The sequence below is a fragment of the Nicotiana tabacum genome, chromosome 8, assembly GCF_000715075.1.
Source record: "Nicotiana tabacum cultivar K326 chromosome 8, ASM71507v2, whole genome shotgun sequence".
Lineage (NCBI taxonomy): Eukaryota > Viridiplantae > Streptophyta > Magnoliopsida > Solanales > Solanaceae > Nicotiana > Nicotiana tabacum.
This window is the reverse complement of record NC_134087.1, coordinates 79,052,594-79,068,247: the sequence shown is the minus strand read 5'-3', so window position 1 is coordinate 79,068,247 and position 15,654 is coordinate 79,052,594. Positions and strand designations below refer to the sequence as shown.

Here is a 15,654-nt window from a genome sequence, read left to right as displayed (position 1 = left end):
TGACTCAAAAGGGTAATCCATTCAGGTGGTCGGAAGAGTGTGAGGAGGGCTTTCAGAAACTCAAGATTGCCTTGACCACAACTCTAGTGTTAGTTTTGCCATCAGCTTCAGGTTCATATACCGTGTATTGTAATGCTTCGAGAGTTGGTATTGGGTGTGTGTTGATGCAGGAAGGTAGAGTCATTGCTTATGCTTCTCGTCAGTTGAAGCCCTATGAGAAGAACTACCCTGTTCATGATTTGGAGTTGGCTTCCATTGTTCAAGCGTTGAAAATTTGGAGGCATTATTTGTATGGTGTGTCTTGTGAGGTGTTTACTGATCATCGTAGCCTCCAACACCTGTTCAAGTAGAAGGATCTCAATTTGAGGTAGCGGAGATGGTTGGAGTTGCTAAAGGATTATGATATTACCATTTTGTACCATCCGGGGAAGGCCAATGTGGTGCCCGATGCCTTGAGCATGAAGGCGGTAAGTATGGGGAGTTTGGCATATATTTCGGTTGGGGAGAGACCTCTTGCAGTTGATGTTCAGGCCTTGGCCAATCGTTTTATGAGGTTGGATATTTCGGAGCCCAGTCAGGTATTGACTTGTGTGATTTCTCGGTCTTTCTTATATGATCGCATCAGAGCGCGCCAGTATGATGATCCTCATTTGCTTGTCCTTAAGGACAAAGTTTAGCACGATGATGCCAGAGATGTGACCATTAGTGATGATGGGGTGTTGAGGATGCAGGGCCGGATATGTGTACCCATTGTTGATGGACTTCGAGAGTTGATTCTAGAGAAGGCTCATAGCTCGCGGTATTCTATTCATTCGGGTGCCGCGAAGATGTATCAGGATATGAGACAACATTATTGATGGAGGAGAATGAAGAAGGATATTGTGGGATTTGTAGCTCGGTGTCTCAATTGTGAGCAGGTGAAATATGAGCATCAGAGACCGGGCGACTTACTTCAACAGATGTATATTCCATAGTGGAACTGGGAGTGGATCACCATGGACTTTGTAGTTGGGCTTCCACGGACTTTGAAGAAGTTTGATGCTATTTGGGTGATTGTAGATCGGCTGACCAAGTCCGCGCACTTCATTCCGGTGTGTACTACCTATTCTTCAGAGTGGTTGGCAGAGATATATATCCGAGATATTGTTCGCTTGCATGGTGTCCCGGTTTCCATCATTTCAGATAGAGGTACTTAGTTTGCTTCACAATTTTGGAGGTCTGTGCAGCGAGAATTGGGTACTCAAGTTGAGTTGAGCACAACTTTTCACCCTCAGATGGACGGGCAGTTCGAGCGCACTATTCAGATATTAGAGGACATGTTGCGCGCTTGTGTCACTGATTTTGGAGGGTCATGGGATCAGTTTCTACCGCTCGTAGAGTTTGCTTATAAAAACAGTTACCAGTCGAGTATTCAGATGGCTCCATATGAGGCTTTGTATAGGAGGCGGTGTAGATCTCCAGTTGGTTGGTTTGAGCCAAATGAGGCTAGGCTATTGGGTACAAACTTGGTGCATGATGCTTTAGACAAGGTGAAAGTGATTCAGGAGAGGCTTCGTACATCGCAGTCAAGAGAAAAGAGTTATTGCTAATAGGAAGGTTTGGGATGTGTCCTAAATGGTCAGTGAGAAGGTCCTGTTGAAGGTTTCACCCCTGAAGGGTGTTATGAGATTTGGGAAGAAGGGTAAATTGAGTCCTCGGTTCATTGGGACTTTTGAGGTGCTTCGGAGGATTGGGGAGGTGGCTTACAATCTTGCTTTGCCACCCAGCTTATCGAGTGTGCATCCGATATTTCATGTTTCTATGCTCTGGAAGTATATTGGCAATCGGTCTCATGTTTTAGATTTCAGCACGGTGCAGTTAGATGGTGATTTGACTTATGATGTGGAGCCAGTGACTATTTTAGAGCGTCAGGTTCAAAAGTTGAGGTCAAAGGATATAGCTTCAGTAAGAGTGCAATGGAGAGGTCGGCCCGTGGAGGAGGCTACCTAGGAGACCGATCGGGAGATGCAGAGCAGATATCCTCACCTATTTGAGGCTTTATGTATGTTTATTGACTCGTTCGAGGATGAACACTTGTTTAAGAAGGGGAGAATGTAACGACCCAACCGGTCGTTTCATAAGTTACCGCTCTGTTTTCCCCATTTCTGCTTCCTATTGTTTTGTTCAACTGTATTATGTGTGATCGTGTTGGTTGGCTTAGGTTCGGAGAGGTTTTGGTAAGGTTTGAGAACTTAGTCTCTTTTGAGTAAGCTTGAGTTGGAAAAGTCAATCGGATATTTATTTATGTGAAAAAGGTCTCGTATGTGAGTTTCGATGGTTCGAATAGCTTCGGGAGGTGATTTGGGACTTAGGAGCATGATCGGAAAGTGTTTTAGAGGTCCGGAGTAGATTTAGGCTTGAATTGGCGAAATTGGAATTTTGGCATTTTCTAGTTGATAGGTGAGATTTTGATATAGGGGTCAGAATGAAATTCCGGGAGATGGAGTAGGTCTGTTGTATCCTTTTTGACTTGTGTGCAAAATTTCAGGTCATTCGGACGAGGTTTGATAGACGTTTTGATCGAAAGCGGAATTTGGAAGTTTTTGGAATTCTTAGGCTTGAATCCGATGTAATTTTGGTGTTTTGATGTTGTTTTGAGTATTCCGAGGATTGGAACAAGTTCGAATGAGGTTATGGGATATGTTGACATGTTTGGTTGAGGTCCCGACGGCCTCGGGATGGATTCGGATGGTTGACGGAGAGTTTGGATTTGTGGAGAAGTTACAGAATTTTTCTGCTCCTGTTGTTTCCGCACCTGTGGATTGGGGACTACAGGTGCAATGCCGCAGATGCGTAGAAAGGACCGCAGATGTGGCCAAGGACGTGAAAGGCAGGAGCCGCAGATGCAGAGAGTTGAGCGCACCTGCGATGGCATAGGTGCAGGTATTTGATCGCAGATGCGGTTTTGGGAAAATAAGTAAATTCCGCAGGTGGGACCCATGGACCACAGGTGCGGTCACACAAGTGCGTGTTTGAGGCCGCAGGTGCGGTATTCCTGGGCTAGAAAGTATATAGACCCTCCTTCGCGATTTTCAGCCTTTCTTCACCATTTTAAAATCGATTTTGGAGCTTCTTGGGGGATTTTGAAGAGGGAATCAGAGGGAAATTCATTGAGGTAAGCTTTTTGAACATAAAACTAGTTCCAATGTTGCTATTTCATTGATTAGGCCTGAAATTTATGGAAATTTGTGGGTAAATATTGAAGAAACTAGGGCTTGAGATTGGAGACCTTTGATTAAGGGTTTGAGAGGTCATTTGTGGTCGGATTTTGGTACTTTTGATATGGATGTCGCGCCCCCTTTTTCCCTCTTTGCATTGAAAAATTGGGTTTTTGACATTTTTGGGGTAGGACAACTCATTCCTTTTGGGAACTGGGTTTGCATTTGAAGAGTCGCCACCTAATGATTTAAGGTGCATTAGGACACCTATAGGGTTCATTTCTAAGTTTGTTTGATCACCGGAGATAGGTTAAGGTCTTGAAATTATCCTAAGGGGAAGGTGTTAGGCACCCCTTAGGATCCACAAGTATGGTTCCCCGCCAGACAGTTTTGTGAATTTTGTACAATTAGCAGACAGACAAATATAGTCTCAAATAATAGGGGATTTAAATCTGAACACATAAGAGTTTGAAAACAATTATTAAACGGCAAATTTTGAAAAGGAGTTACAGTTCTACAAATACTTGAGAATATAAAAAGGAGGGGGGGCTAGGTTTATTTATATTATGGATCACATCAATGCGATACCCGGTATGACACTCCTCATAAGAGGGGATACACGTGGTATTAGCGCACCAGTCATCATATCCATATCTACCCTTCCCACCCCGTTAAGGTATTAAAGCGCGGATTGGTCTCGACCTCTATTGCATGCTATTACCCGTCCCATTCCTATCAGTCCCGGAGGAATTTAGGACTACTATTCCTATAAGAGGGAGGATTTTAGGCTGACTCTTGGGTTTTAAAGGTAAAAAGGCTAAGGCGACATACAAAACACGTAGGACTGCATATTAGTGGAAACATATAAACAATTAAGAGGCTCATATATACCTCCGCAGATAATGCACATAATAGCATGACTTAAACACAGTTAGGGTCAGAATTTAAAGTACTAAGTCATGGTGTTTTAATTGTTGAAGTAGACCAATTTAGTACATAACTCAGATAAGAAGTCCGAATCAGGCATGCATGCTGGTTGTAGCAGTTGCTAATTAGCAAAGGCGGATTTAGTTTTATCATTATTACCTAAGGCTTGCCTAAGTGTGTATTAGTGATGTCCTATGAGCATGATATCTATTACTAATTAGGAGTGCAGCAGAGCAGCGGTTAATTTTTAAACAGGTGATTTGGATCCTATAGGCATGCTTTCTAAACCGTATTAATAAAAGGAGTAGGTTGCTTAGACTGATTCAGAAGAGTACGAGTCAAACTGATTTATAACTAAACTGGTTTTAGATCCTATAGACATAATTTCCATTATAGCTAATTTTAATTCCTACAAGCATGGTATCTAAATATTAAAGGCTAACTTGGGTCCTATAGACATGGTGTCTAAATATGGAAGTAAAACATGCAGAATTTATTAAACAGATCCTATAAGCATGTTATCTACCCTTCTAATAGCTAAAGTATGCATAGTCATCCATCCCTTTTCACTAGCCAACCCCAATATTTGTTACGAATTATTACAGACCAAAAATGACTGAATTACATCAGAAAAGTGCAAAATAAGAAGTTACAACCATATGAAACCTGATTCTTGACTTCATCTCTGATTTATGGAATAAACAACCTCAAATGCTAAAGGTGTTCAAAGCCTTTCTTCACACCTGGGTGGGTCCAAGTTCCCTAAGGGTCTTAAGGACCCCGGGCAGTGCTTACACCTAGGTTTGCATAACCATACAGAAACGAGTGCAGTGTAGAAGGGTCAGCCCTTATGTGTCCAAGTTCAGAGCGAGCTCAAGGGTCCCAAGGCAAGGCTCACACAAGAGGGGCAGCACCTAGGTTCTAAAAATATAGTGGAAGTGCAGAATATAGAGATTTATTTAAAACTGGGTTGGAAATAGTGAGCAGTAAGGGTGATTTGGAAACAGTAGTGTAAAGCTCAAACTACACAGAATCAGTAGTTACATAAAGGGGTCAAAGGGGTTTTGGGAGTATATTGTATGAAGCATGTGACCCCAGAAAGGGTCAGGTTTGGGTCATGCACAGCAATATCTGATGCTGACATGCCCACAAACCAGCCAGAGAACACAAACACATAGAGGGGATATGGGGTTCAGGATTCATAAATCAGCAAACACATAACAAGTGACTGATAGAATACATACATAGGAAACATTAATTTAAAAGGGGAGGGAGCATATTACAGCATGCTAGTAATGTAACTTGACTGCATAAACATGAGCAGAAGCATGCAAGAGTGAAAGAAACTGAAACAACTAAAGAAACATGTTGTTGTTGATGCTTGAAAATTAACTAGGACATACCAATAGAGAAGCAAAGTGTAGAAAGAAAGAAATAAGCAAGATTCCACAGTCTAGCCTTGGCTTTCAGCCGGCTAGACAAAGTAGTAGCACAAGTAGTAGTAGAGAAAAGAGAGAAAGTTTTTAGTGTAAGTATGTGTTCTGAACTCAATTTTTTGTTCGTGTCTTTGAAAGAAGGGGGTAGGTATTTATAGTTTTTGAAAATGAGTGAAAAGTAAGGTAATAAGTAAAGTCTTAACACAAACATGGAAACAATCACAAATCAGAATCAATTAACACAAGTGATTCCCTTTAATTAAGAATCACTGTTTAACGGGTAGTAGCAGGTTTAATTAAGGAAGGAAATCAGTTTGGGGACAGATTGATTATTGCCATATAAGGGGCAGTAAAAGCATGAAGTAAACAATCAAGTCTAAGTACAAAATAGGCTTATTTTGGGAAAGGATTCAGCAAGGTAAAACATCACAGTAAAGGGAAAGGAATCAATTAATTTTAAACAGGCGAGTAAAATTTGGGTTCATAAAACAAAAGCTTTTGCAATCAGTCCCAAGGTCAAGATCAATCACGGAAGAAACATGATTCTACACTTCAGTATATAAATAGAGTGAACAGAAGCATCAGACATGCTAGGCCAAGCATATTGGCAAAAGAGATAACACAAACATACAGTAGTGGCAGAAATAAGCTAGGATTCAGTAGCAAGAAAATATTCGAAGCTCAGTAGTCAAGTAGGTCAAGCAGTCACATAGAATCAATAGTGAAGAAGAACATAGTATCAGGTAACACTACAAGAAAATAGGTCTTTAACGATGGGAAATTCGGTCGTTAAAACTCTAAATCCAGTCGTTATCAATCAATTACGATGCGGTAAAAATCGGTCGTCGCCGGTCGTTAGTGCCTCCGTCGTTAAAGGTAAACGATCGGATTTTGATCCCATCGTAAAAATTCTTTTAACGATAGAAAGGAATCCAGTCGTTATACCAACATTAGCGAGGGGATTTTCCCATCATTAAATGTCGTTCCAGTCGTTAAACACTTCACTAGCAGTAACTAATTTTCAGTCGTTGTTAGTGTTTGGCAACCGGAATTCCATTCGTTAATCGTATGTACTTTCAACGACATAAAACCCAACGTCAACGACATAAAGTCCAAGTCGAACATTACGAGGTTCAGCGGCGAAAGACTGGTGAAGTTCATCAAACTTTTTCCATGCCATTGAGTTAGCTGGGTGCCTCATCATTCCATCATCAACTCTTTTTTCTTGATGCCATGTCACTAAAGATGATATCTTTGAGGACATAAACAATCTTTGGAGTCTTGGCTTTAAGGGAAAATAACGTAAAATCTTGTACGCTATCTTTTTCCCACTTTTAAATTTAGTTTCTCCACTATGTTTATCCTCTTTCCATCTAGATGCTCCACAAACTTTCAAGATTCAAGAAATTTGTCATCCTTCTAATATAACATGCAATTATTGTTACACGCATCAATCTTCTTGTAAGAAAGTCCAAGATCCCGAATTATCTTCTTTGCCTCATAATATGAATCTGGCAAGTTTGATTCAGCAGGCAATAGATCTTCCGTCAACATCTTCAACAACATTGTAAATGACTCATGACTCCAACGCCCAATACTTTTGATATGAAGCAATTTAACCATAGTAGAAAGTTAGAAACTTTTGAATTTTGGTACAATGGTTGCTCAAAATCCTTTAAAAGCCTATAGAATTTTTGTTCTTCAAGATTTGGTTCCTCCTCAAGAAAATCATCACCATCAATATTCGTATTGTCTGCATCAAAATCAGGGTATAAATCTCTTAGAATCCCATGTATTTCATCCTCACCATAAGCTTCTTCAATGTCATCATCTTCTACATCTTCTGAATTTGATTGTGGCTCACCTAACTTTTTCCCGTAATGATACTAAAAAGTATAATTTTGAATTATTCCATGTACTATTAAATGTGACTTAACCATCTCACGTGTTCCCGAAGATGTATTACAACATTTGATACATGGACAACGTATTACACGCGCTTCACTTAATCTTGTAAAAGCAAAATACAAAATATTGTCCACCCCAAGCTTGTAAGCATTACCAAGTCGGTCATGGATAAGTTCCATCCACTTCTTATCAGGTGCCATAATCTGTTGCATGTGTAATATATATATATATGTATATATGATTAAAATAATGTATTAGCCAGAAGTAAACATTTATTCAACAAGCCAAAAAATAAGCAAAACACTTCAACTTGTATATTTATCATGAATTGACAAGTTTTACGCTCGCCTATTTGTCTCTTCTATGGTTCTAGACAATTTCTTATCAAAGAACAATCGTTTATCAGTGACTGATCAAAACAAAACAAAAAGTGACTCAGTTTTCTTATCATGCATTTCTGAGTTTGGCAACCTAAATAGGCCTGTCCTTTGGAGATTATCTTTTTTCAGCTTTATCAAATGTTGGTATTCGCACGTTCAAGGTTGACGAACTTGAGATAGATGAAAAGGGATGTAAAGAATTGCAGAAAATAATTCAAGAATCAAGAATTCTCATTGTTGTCTTCACTAAAGAGTATACCTCTTCAGAGAGGTGCCTTGATGAACTTTTGTTTATACTTGAGAGTAAGAGAGCTTTTCGACGTTTTGTTCTACCCGTGTTTTATGATGTGGATCCCTCAAAAGTCAGGAAACAAAAAGGTAGTTTTGAACAAGATTCTTTAATATATGAAGAGAGATGTAAATCCGGGACCGAAGGAAGGAGACTGGAATTGTTGCATAAGGTAAAGGAATGGAAGGCTGCTCTAACAGAAGTTGCTGATTTGGGAGGAATGGTCTTATAGAATAAAACTGATGGGTAAACTTTTACTAGCTTGATGTTTATAGGTAGTTTTATATTAGTGGATTTCAAATTGTTCCATTGCAGAGTATGTGCTTTATTCCTGACTATAGATGGTATTAAATACAATCCAATTTTTAGGTGTGAGTCAAAGTTTATTCAAGAGATTGTGAAGGTGGCTGCATGAAAACTAAATCACGCAGTTTTAAGTGTTGCTCTCCATCCAGTTGGAATAGATTCTCGAGTTAGAGATATTCAGTCTCTGATTGAAATATGGATCAACTAGTATTGATATTATGGCTATATATGGGATGGGAGGTATAGGTAAAACTAAACTAGCTAAGACAACTTACAATATGAACTTTGACAAATTTGATGGCAGCAGCTCTCTTGCTGATGTAAATAAAACTTCAGAAAGACATGATGGTCTTGTAAGTATACAAAGACAACTTATTTCAAGTGTTCTGGGGAAGAAGGTTGTGAAGATATACAATGTCGATGAAGGAGTCAACAAGATTCAAGAGGCCACTCGATGCAGAAGAATTCTTCTTGTTCTCGATGATGTAGATTATAGAGATCAGTTAAATATTGTACTTGGGATGCGATAATAGTTTTATCCGGGTAGTAAACTTATCATTACAACTAGAAATCAGCACCTATTTGATGCTAGTGAGGTCTGCAGATGTAAGATGTATAAGTTCATGCCATTGAATGCCCAAGAATCAATTCGACTCTTCAGTTGGTATGCTTTTGGAAAAGAACAACCTTCAGAAGATCACAAGAACCTTTCAGAAAATGTGATACTTCATTGTAAAGAGATTCCTTTGGCTCTCAAAGTTTTAGGTTCTTCTCTTTGTGACAGAAGTATAGAGGTGTGGGAATGTGCATTAAGAAAACTAAAGGCAATCCCTGACAATAAAATCCTAGAAAAACTCAAAATCAGCTATGATTTACTATCAGATGATGATGTACAAAATCTGTACCTCGATATTGTCTGTTTCTTTGTTGGAAAGGATAAAGATTATGTAGTTACAATACTTGATGGATGTGGTTTTTCTCAGTAGTAGGACTTGAGATTCTTTCAGATAGATATCTGATCGAAATGGACAAGGATAAGCTGAAAGTGGATTCATTGATTCAAGATATGGGAAGAGAGCAAAGTCAGACAAAGAATAAACTAAAGCAGGTTATTCACCTAAACCAAATTAAAACATGTGACTTCCCCCTCAATCTCCTAGTTAAAAGTGCTGCTTAGAGCTTTTAATTAATCACCACAGGTTGGTGATGATTTATCATGGAAACAACTTAGTGAATTTTATACTGTTACTTTCTGCAATACTTCAACAATATTGATATATTTACAATTCATAGATTATGATAACATGAAAGTTCTTTTGAGCCAATTCATATAACCAGAGGTCTACTACATAAACGAAGTAAAATATGCTAACTTTAGTTGACTGAATAATGTGACTTTAAATTCACACAAAACATGCATAAAGCATTTTACCAAAACAGATTAGTGGCATCTCTGACTTAGCAGATCTTAATTATTGTATAGTTATTTTCTAGATTTCCTTAGCAAAGACGATCATCTCTTTCGAGATGAAAAAGTTGTAAAGAACAAAGCTAAACTAATCTCACTCATCAACTACATTAACCAATTAAAACACTGCTGGAACAAGAAAGAAGAGAAAGATTATGGACTTGAAGAACTAAGGAACACCACATCTAACCACATATTGTTACAAATTAAGAGGAAAATTTAATTCCTACAAGCATGTTTGATTCTTAAATCTTAATCTTCCAGCAAGCAAACAAATAGCAGGGGTACTACAAGAAGCCTCGCCATAAAGGGCGTCAATGTAACTATAAATCTAAAAAATATACATATAATTCTAAGAAGAAATCCAATATTTGAAAAGCAGAGAGATAAAAAAAGACACGATTTCACAATAGTTATTACTACAAGTTTAGCAACACAGATTCACCATTCTAACTTGACGGACGAAAACAGGGGGAGTATAGATAGAGTAACGGAGAGAGAACAGAGGGAGGAGATCGGAAAAGAAGCCAACAAAAAGATACGAAAAAGCAGAAGGAAAAATCATCCAAATATCATCCAAGCTCATCATTACCCTCTCTCAAAAATCCCAACACCTAAGTTCATCTTTTCTCTTCCTATCGATTAAACTCATCCCAAACCCAGTTGTTTTATTGGACAAAATCAGCTCAACATTAGCTCCAAAATAATCCCAAAACAACCCCAAAATGCAATAGTAAAACGAAAACTAAAATCCAGAAAAACTAGCTCCAAAATGCCACCAACATTTCAGCCGAAAACTCCATGAAAACAAGTTGAAAATCAGTCCAAAACATAAAACAACAACATTAAAGGGTAGTTATAATTTGACTTTACCTCGACGAGAAGGAGAACGGAATCCTATTAGCGTTGACACAGATTCACCAGAGAAGACAGATTATAAGCTAAGTACACAAGCCCAAATTTTTTTGTGATTATCTGTTGAATTCTGCTCTGCTCTGTATATATAGTGTTAATTTCAGAACTTCTTCGCCGATCGAGTAGTGGCCAGTTGCAGCGAGAGCCCTATTTGTTCGTGATTCTTTGCCTCTTCTTTGCTGAAGTTGTTCTGCGTCTTTTGGGATAGCATTTTAGGCGAGAGATTGTAGGGTTTTTTTTGATAATTTGGGGGTAATGTGCGGATAGTTAGTTGAGAAAATAAAGGAGGGAAAAATTAGAGCTTGTTTTTTGTTTTAATTAAGATTTAACGACGGGACTGACACAATTTGAAGGACCACAAATTATTCCCTCGTAAAAATTATAATAAAAAATAACTTTAACGACGACAATAAATATTGGCCGCTATAAGTACATATATAACGACTGGATTAATTTCCTTTCGTGAAGAAATGGTCATTAAAGATCTCTTTTCTTGTAGTGTAAGATAAATCAGAAACAAGTAAAGGTCTCACAGTAGTAATAAATGAGAAAAAATCCTTTTTTAAGAAATTAGGGCTTCGATAGTAGTCGAGTTTAAGAGATGAAAAGAACTTAAATCAGATAAGTCAAACAAGGAGAAGATATTCAAAAACAAAGAGCTTAAAATAAGCACACGTTTAGGCAAACAATTTCAGAACTCGGATAAAAAAGGAACTAGGGTTTTTAACATGCTAAAATAGATAGAAGAACAACATGAGCAAGTCGTTTTAAACATAGCAAAATCACGAACAATATTAAAATCAGAGGCAAGATCTTTAAAAAAACTTAAAGGAAAACCCTAATCGTTGAAAAATGAAGAGTTGTTTTGAAAGAAAATCGAGAGACCTTCACGAAAACACTTAAGAAGTTCGTAGTAAGCACAAATCTAAGATAGATCTGAAGAAAATTGAAAGATCTTAAAGATTAGGGTTTCAAAAAACCCAGAAAAGGTGAGAAAGACCTTGAAAGTTACCGATCTACCAAGGAAGGTCAAGGATCTGCCTTGAAAGGCCATGAATGGCCGGAGAAAGGCCATGAACAGAAGTCAAGCAAGGACTAGACCTTATCCCTTCGAGGTCTAGCCATGAAACCATAGAAACAAACACCCAGGAGCCATATGAGGTTGATACACATCTCCAATGGCCATGAGAGGCCATGGATTAAGTAGGGGTTAGGTGGATTAGGGTGGGATTAGATGGCGGAGGCTAGAGTTCGTGTGAGGTTTCAGAAAGAATTGAGAGAAGAGGGATTCAAAGGTGGCGTTTGGTAAAGAATAGGTAGGTTTAGGGGTCGTTTAAGGTTAAAAATGGAAAGGGCGAATATTGGTCGTTGATCTGAATGATCAACGACCTGGATTAAAGAGGATATGTGGGGAATCCGGGTTGGGTCGTTTAACTGGGTTAGGGGTCGGGTTTGAATGGGAATTGGGCCGGAGAAATTGGGTTTAATTTGGGGTCAGATTTAGGCTAAAATTGAAAGGTAATTGGGCTATTATTTAAATAGCCAATTTTTCCCTTTTTAAATTATAAAAAATAGTAAATTAATTTCTGAAAATAAATTGAAAGCACAAAAATAATTTATGACATATAATTAATAATTTAAAAATATAGGACTTAATTTTATGAATATAAAACACAATTGAATCTTAAAAGGGCTAGTATTGTAATTATGTGTAATTTAGCTTAAAAATACTAAATAAATTTGTAAAAATATGCAAAAAAATTATCTTAGCTATATTTTAGCATAAATATAAATGTCCAACAAATGAATTACCAAAATAATAATTTTGAAAATAATTATTGGGTTTTTATGGATAGAAAAAGGAAATAAATTGGTTGAAAAATCTTTAAAAATTATGGAAAAATAACAACACACTTGGATATGCTTACATATGCATATATATGCCATTTTGAAGTTATTTTGCATATTGAAAATATGTAAAAAAAAAATTGGGTATCAACAATGGACGGACAAGTGGGAGGATAAGGAGTTTATTGATATAATTTTTATCGGATTCCGAGACGTGGGCCCGGGGGTCGGGTTTGGTTAATTTCAGGATTTGTATTATAATTTGATTATTTTCGCTTGGGCTTCGTTCCCTTAACATATTTTGACGTCATGATTCTAATTTTTGATAGATTTGAGGCAAAGGTATCGCGGGCTAGAGTTTGGCCCGGATAGAGGTAAATAATGATTCTAAATGCTATCCTGAGGGTATGAAACCCCGGATTTCACATCGTTGTGCTATTTTGAGGTGACACACATGCTAGATGACGAGCGTGGGGTCGTGCACCGTTGGGGATTGTGACTTAGTCCGTCCCGTATGACTGTTTAATCGCGTATTTGATTGAAAGCTGTTTGCTATCATCATGTTTTGGGCTGAAATCCATATTTGGGCCCCGTGCCAACTGTTTTGGACCCTTAGGGGACTTTTACTACTATTCCTCATTGTTTTGATTTCATATTTGTACTCAGTCATGCTGTATTCTGCTATTTTTATAACTCAGCCGTATTTACTCTATTTTGACATCTTAAATGATATTTTGGGCTGAATATCATATTTTATTGTGCCCGAGTGGCTTTTAGAGATTTCTAACTGAGTGAGGTCGAGGGCCTGTGTTGTGAGGTTATTATGAGATCGAGCTGTACGCTGCAGCGATATTGTACTGATTCGTGATTATGAGGCTGAGGGCCTGATTTGTTACGCAACGAGATAGCTTGTTATTGCGCGTGGGCCGTAAGGGGCACCTCCAGGAGTCTGTACATCTTCGGTGAGCGCGGGTACCCAGTGTGAGATGTGATATAGCCTGAGGGGCTGATGTTGTTCCATGTTATTGCTCGAGGGGCCGGTACGAGTGATTGTGAGATAACCAAGGGGCTGATTCTGTTGGTATTTTGCCCGAGGGGCTGATTTTATGTGACTATCTTTTCTCACTGCTTTTCATTCACTCGTTTAAACTACTAAAAGATGTTTTAAAGAGGTTTTTACTGAACTAAGATGTTTCTACGAGCTTTTACTGTTTTATTACATTGTTCTGGTTTTATACTGCCTCTTTGTAGCATTTTGCTGTGATTTACGTGTTTTCTTATCGCTCAACTGCCTTTACTTTTATTACTTACTGAGTTAGCGTACTCACATTACTCCCTGCACCCTGTGTGCAGATTCAGGAGTCTCGGGCCACGCTAGTGAGGGCTGATTTGCTTCCACTGCAGGCTTATTTGGAGTTGACAAGGTAGTTGTTCGGCATTCGCAGCCCAGTGCTTCTCCCTCATATCTTTACTTTCCTTTGTCCTAGCTCTATAATAGACTATGTAGTCCTTTTCATACTCTTAGACGGATGTTTAAATGCTCATGACTGGTGACACTCCGATGTCGGGCGATGTTGTTTCCGCAATTGTTCTATTTCACTCTTTATTTTGGGATTTATAGTATATAAATGACTTAAAATGAATTATTATAACTATTTAATTGGTTTGAGGATTTGTGTCGGCTTGCTTTATTTCACGATAGGCGTCATCACGACCGCGTACGGTTTAGGGTCGTGACAGCCGGCTACAGCTGGATTGGTCGTTGATCACGGCTTTAATAGAGCGGTGGCGACCAGAGACGCACACATTCCATTTGCCCATTGGCAAGGCCACTATCACGCTGCAGGACGTGGAGATTCTATATAGGCTACCGGTTGATGGACTTCTTGTTGCTTTGTCGCATGCCATGAGAGATTATACGGGAGATTAGTACCTGGAGATATTGCAGCGGCTCACCTGTTTCTGGCCAGAGGATGAGGGTGCATTGGTTGTGGCTAGTCGTCTTGTGTTGACACCCGTCCGCTGCATTTGGAGGCCATGCATGCTGACATTACTCATGATACACCGGATCTTCATATTAACCAGTACACTAGGTTACTTGATATTTCTTCATCATCTTAAGCGGCTAGATGATTTACATCAGTATAGCTGGGGCGTTGCTGTTCTTGGTTACTTGTAAGGCAGAGGTGTCGGGCATGCATGGGCACCCAACGAGATGTTGTAGGATTTATGCCGCTGCTGCAGGTGAAACATAGTCAAATACTCTCTTCATTAAAACATACATCACAAAAATATACCTTAAATTTTACGTCCAAATTGTATATTAGGTTTGGGCCTGGGAGCGGTTCCTGTAGTTTCAGCCACCTCTACCACCGGTAGCTCAGGATGTACCACCTCCACCATTTATCTCTTTAGCTAGGAGGTGGGTTGATAGGCGGGGATACGGACATGAGTACGAGGCTCGACATAATCTCCACTATTGCAGGGATTTGTTGGATTTGCTAGAGGAAGGTCAAAGATCTGCCTTGAAAGGCCATGAATGGCCGGAGAAAGGTCATGAATGGCCGGAGAAAGGCCATGAACAGAAGTCGAGCAAGGATTGGACCAGGTCCCTTCGAGGTCTGGCCATGAAACCATAGAAACAAACACCTAGGAGCCATAGGAGGCTGATACATATCTCCAATGGCCATGAGAGGCCATGGATTAGGCAGGGGTTGAGGTGGATTAGGGTGGGATTAGATGGCGGCGACTAGGGTTCGTGTGAGGTTTCAGAGAGAACTAAGAGAAGAGGGATTCAAAGGAAGCGTTTGGTGAAGAATGAGGCAGGTTTAGGGGTTGTTTAAGGTTAAAAATGGAAAGGGCGAATATTGACCGTTGATCTGATTGATCAACGACCTGGATTAAAGCGGGTAGGTGGGGAATCTGGGTTGGGTCGTTTAATTGGGTTAGGGGTCGAGTTTGAATGGGAATTGGGCCGGGG

General features: G+C 39.1%; 1 protein-coding gene and 1 pseudogene across 1 annotated transcript; both read left to right on the top strand.

Moving 5' to 3' along the window:
• Nucleotides 1-7,831: 7,831 nt before the first annotated feature.
• On the top strand, nucleotides 7,832-8,369 carry LOC142163180 (disease resistance protein RLM3-like). The gene is made up of 2 exons (XM_075220439.1): nucleotides 7,832-7,898; nucleotides 7,978-8,369. The coding sequence occupies exons 1-2, from the start codon at nucleotides 7,832-7,834 to the stop codon at nucleotides 8,367-8,369; spliced, it is 459 nt and encodes a 152-aa protein (XP_075076540.1).
• A 292-nt stretch (nucleotides 8,370-8,661) lies between these two features.
• Nucleotides 8,662-9,429, top strand: LOC107822588 (disease resistance protein RPV1-like; annotated as a pseudogene).
• The last annotated feature ends 6,225 nt before the right edge of the window (nucleotides 9,430-15,654 follow it).

Bases quoted from the DNA above. Each gene is read 5' to 3' on its own strand.
- LOC142163180 (XM_075220439.1), top strand. From the start codon at position 7,832: ATGGTTCTAGACAATTTCTTATCAAAGAACAATCGTTTATCAGTGACT. The intron at 7,899-7,977 runs GTGACTCAGTTT...ATCTTTTTTCAG, and splicing joins TGATCAAAACAAAACAAAAA to CTTTATCAAATGTTGGTATT.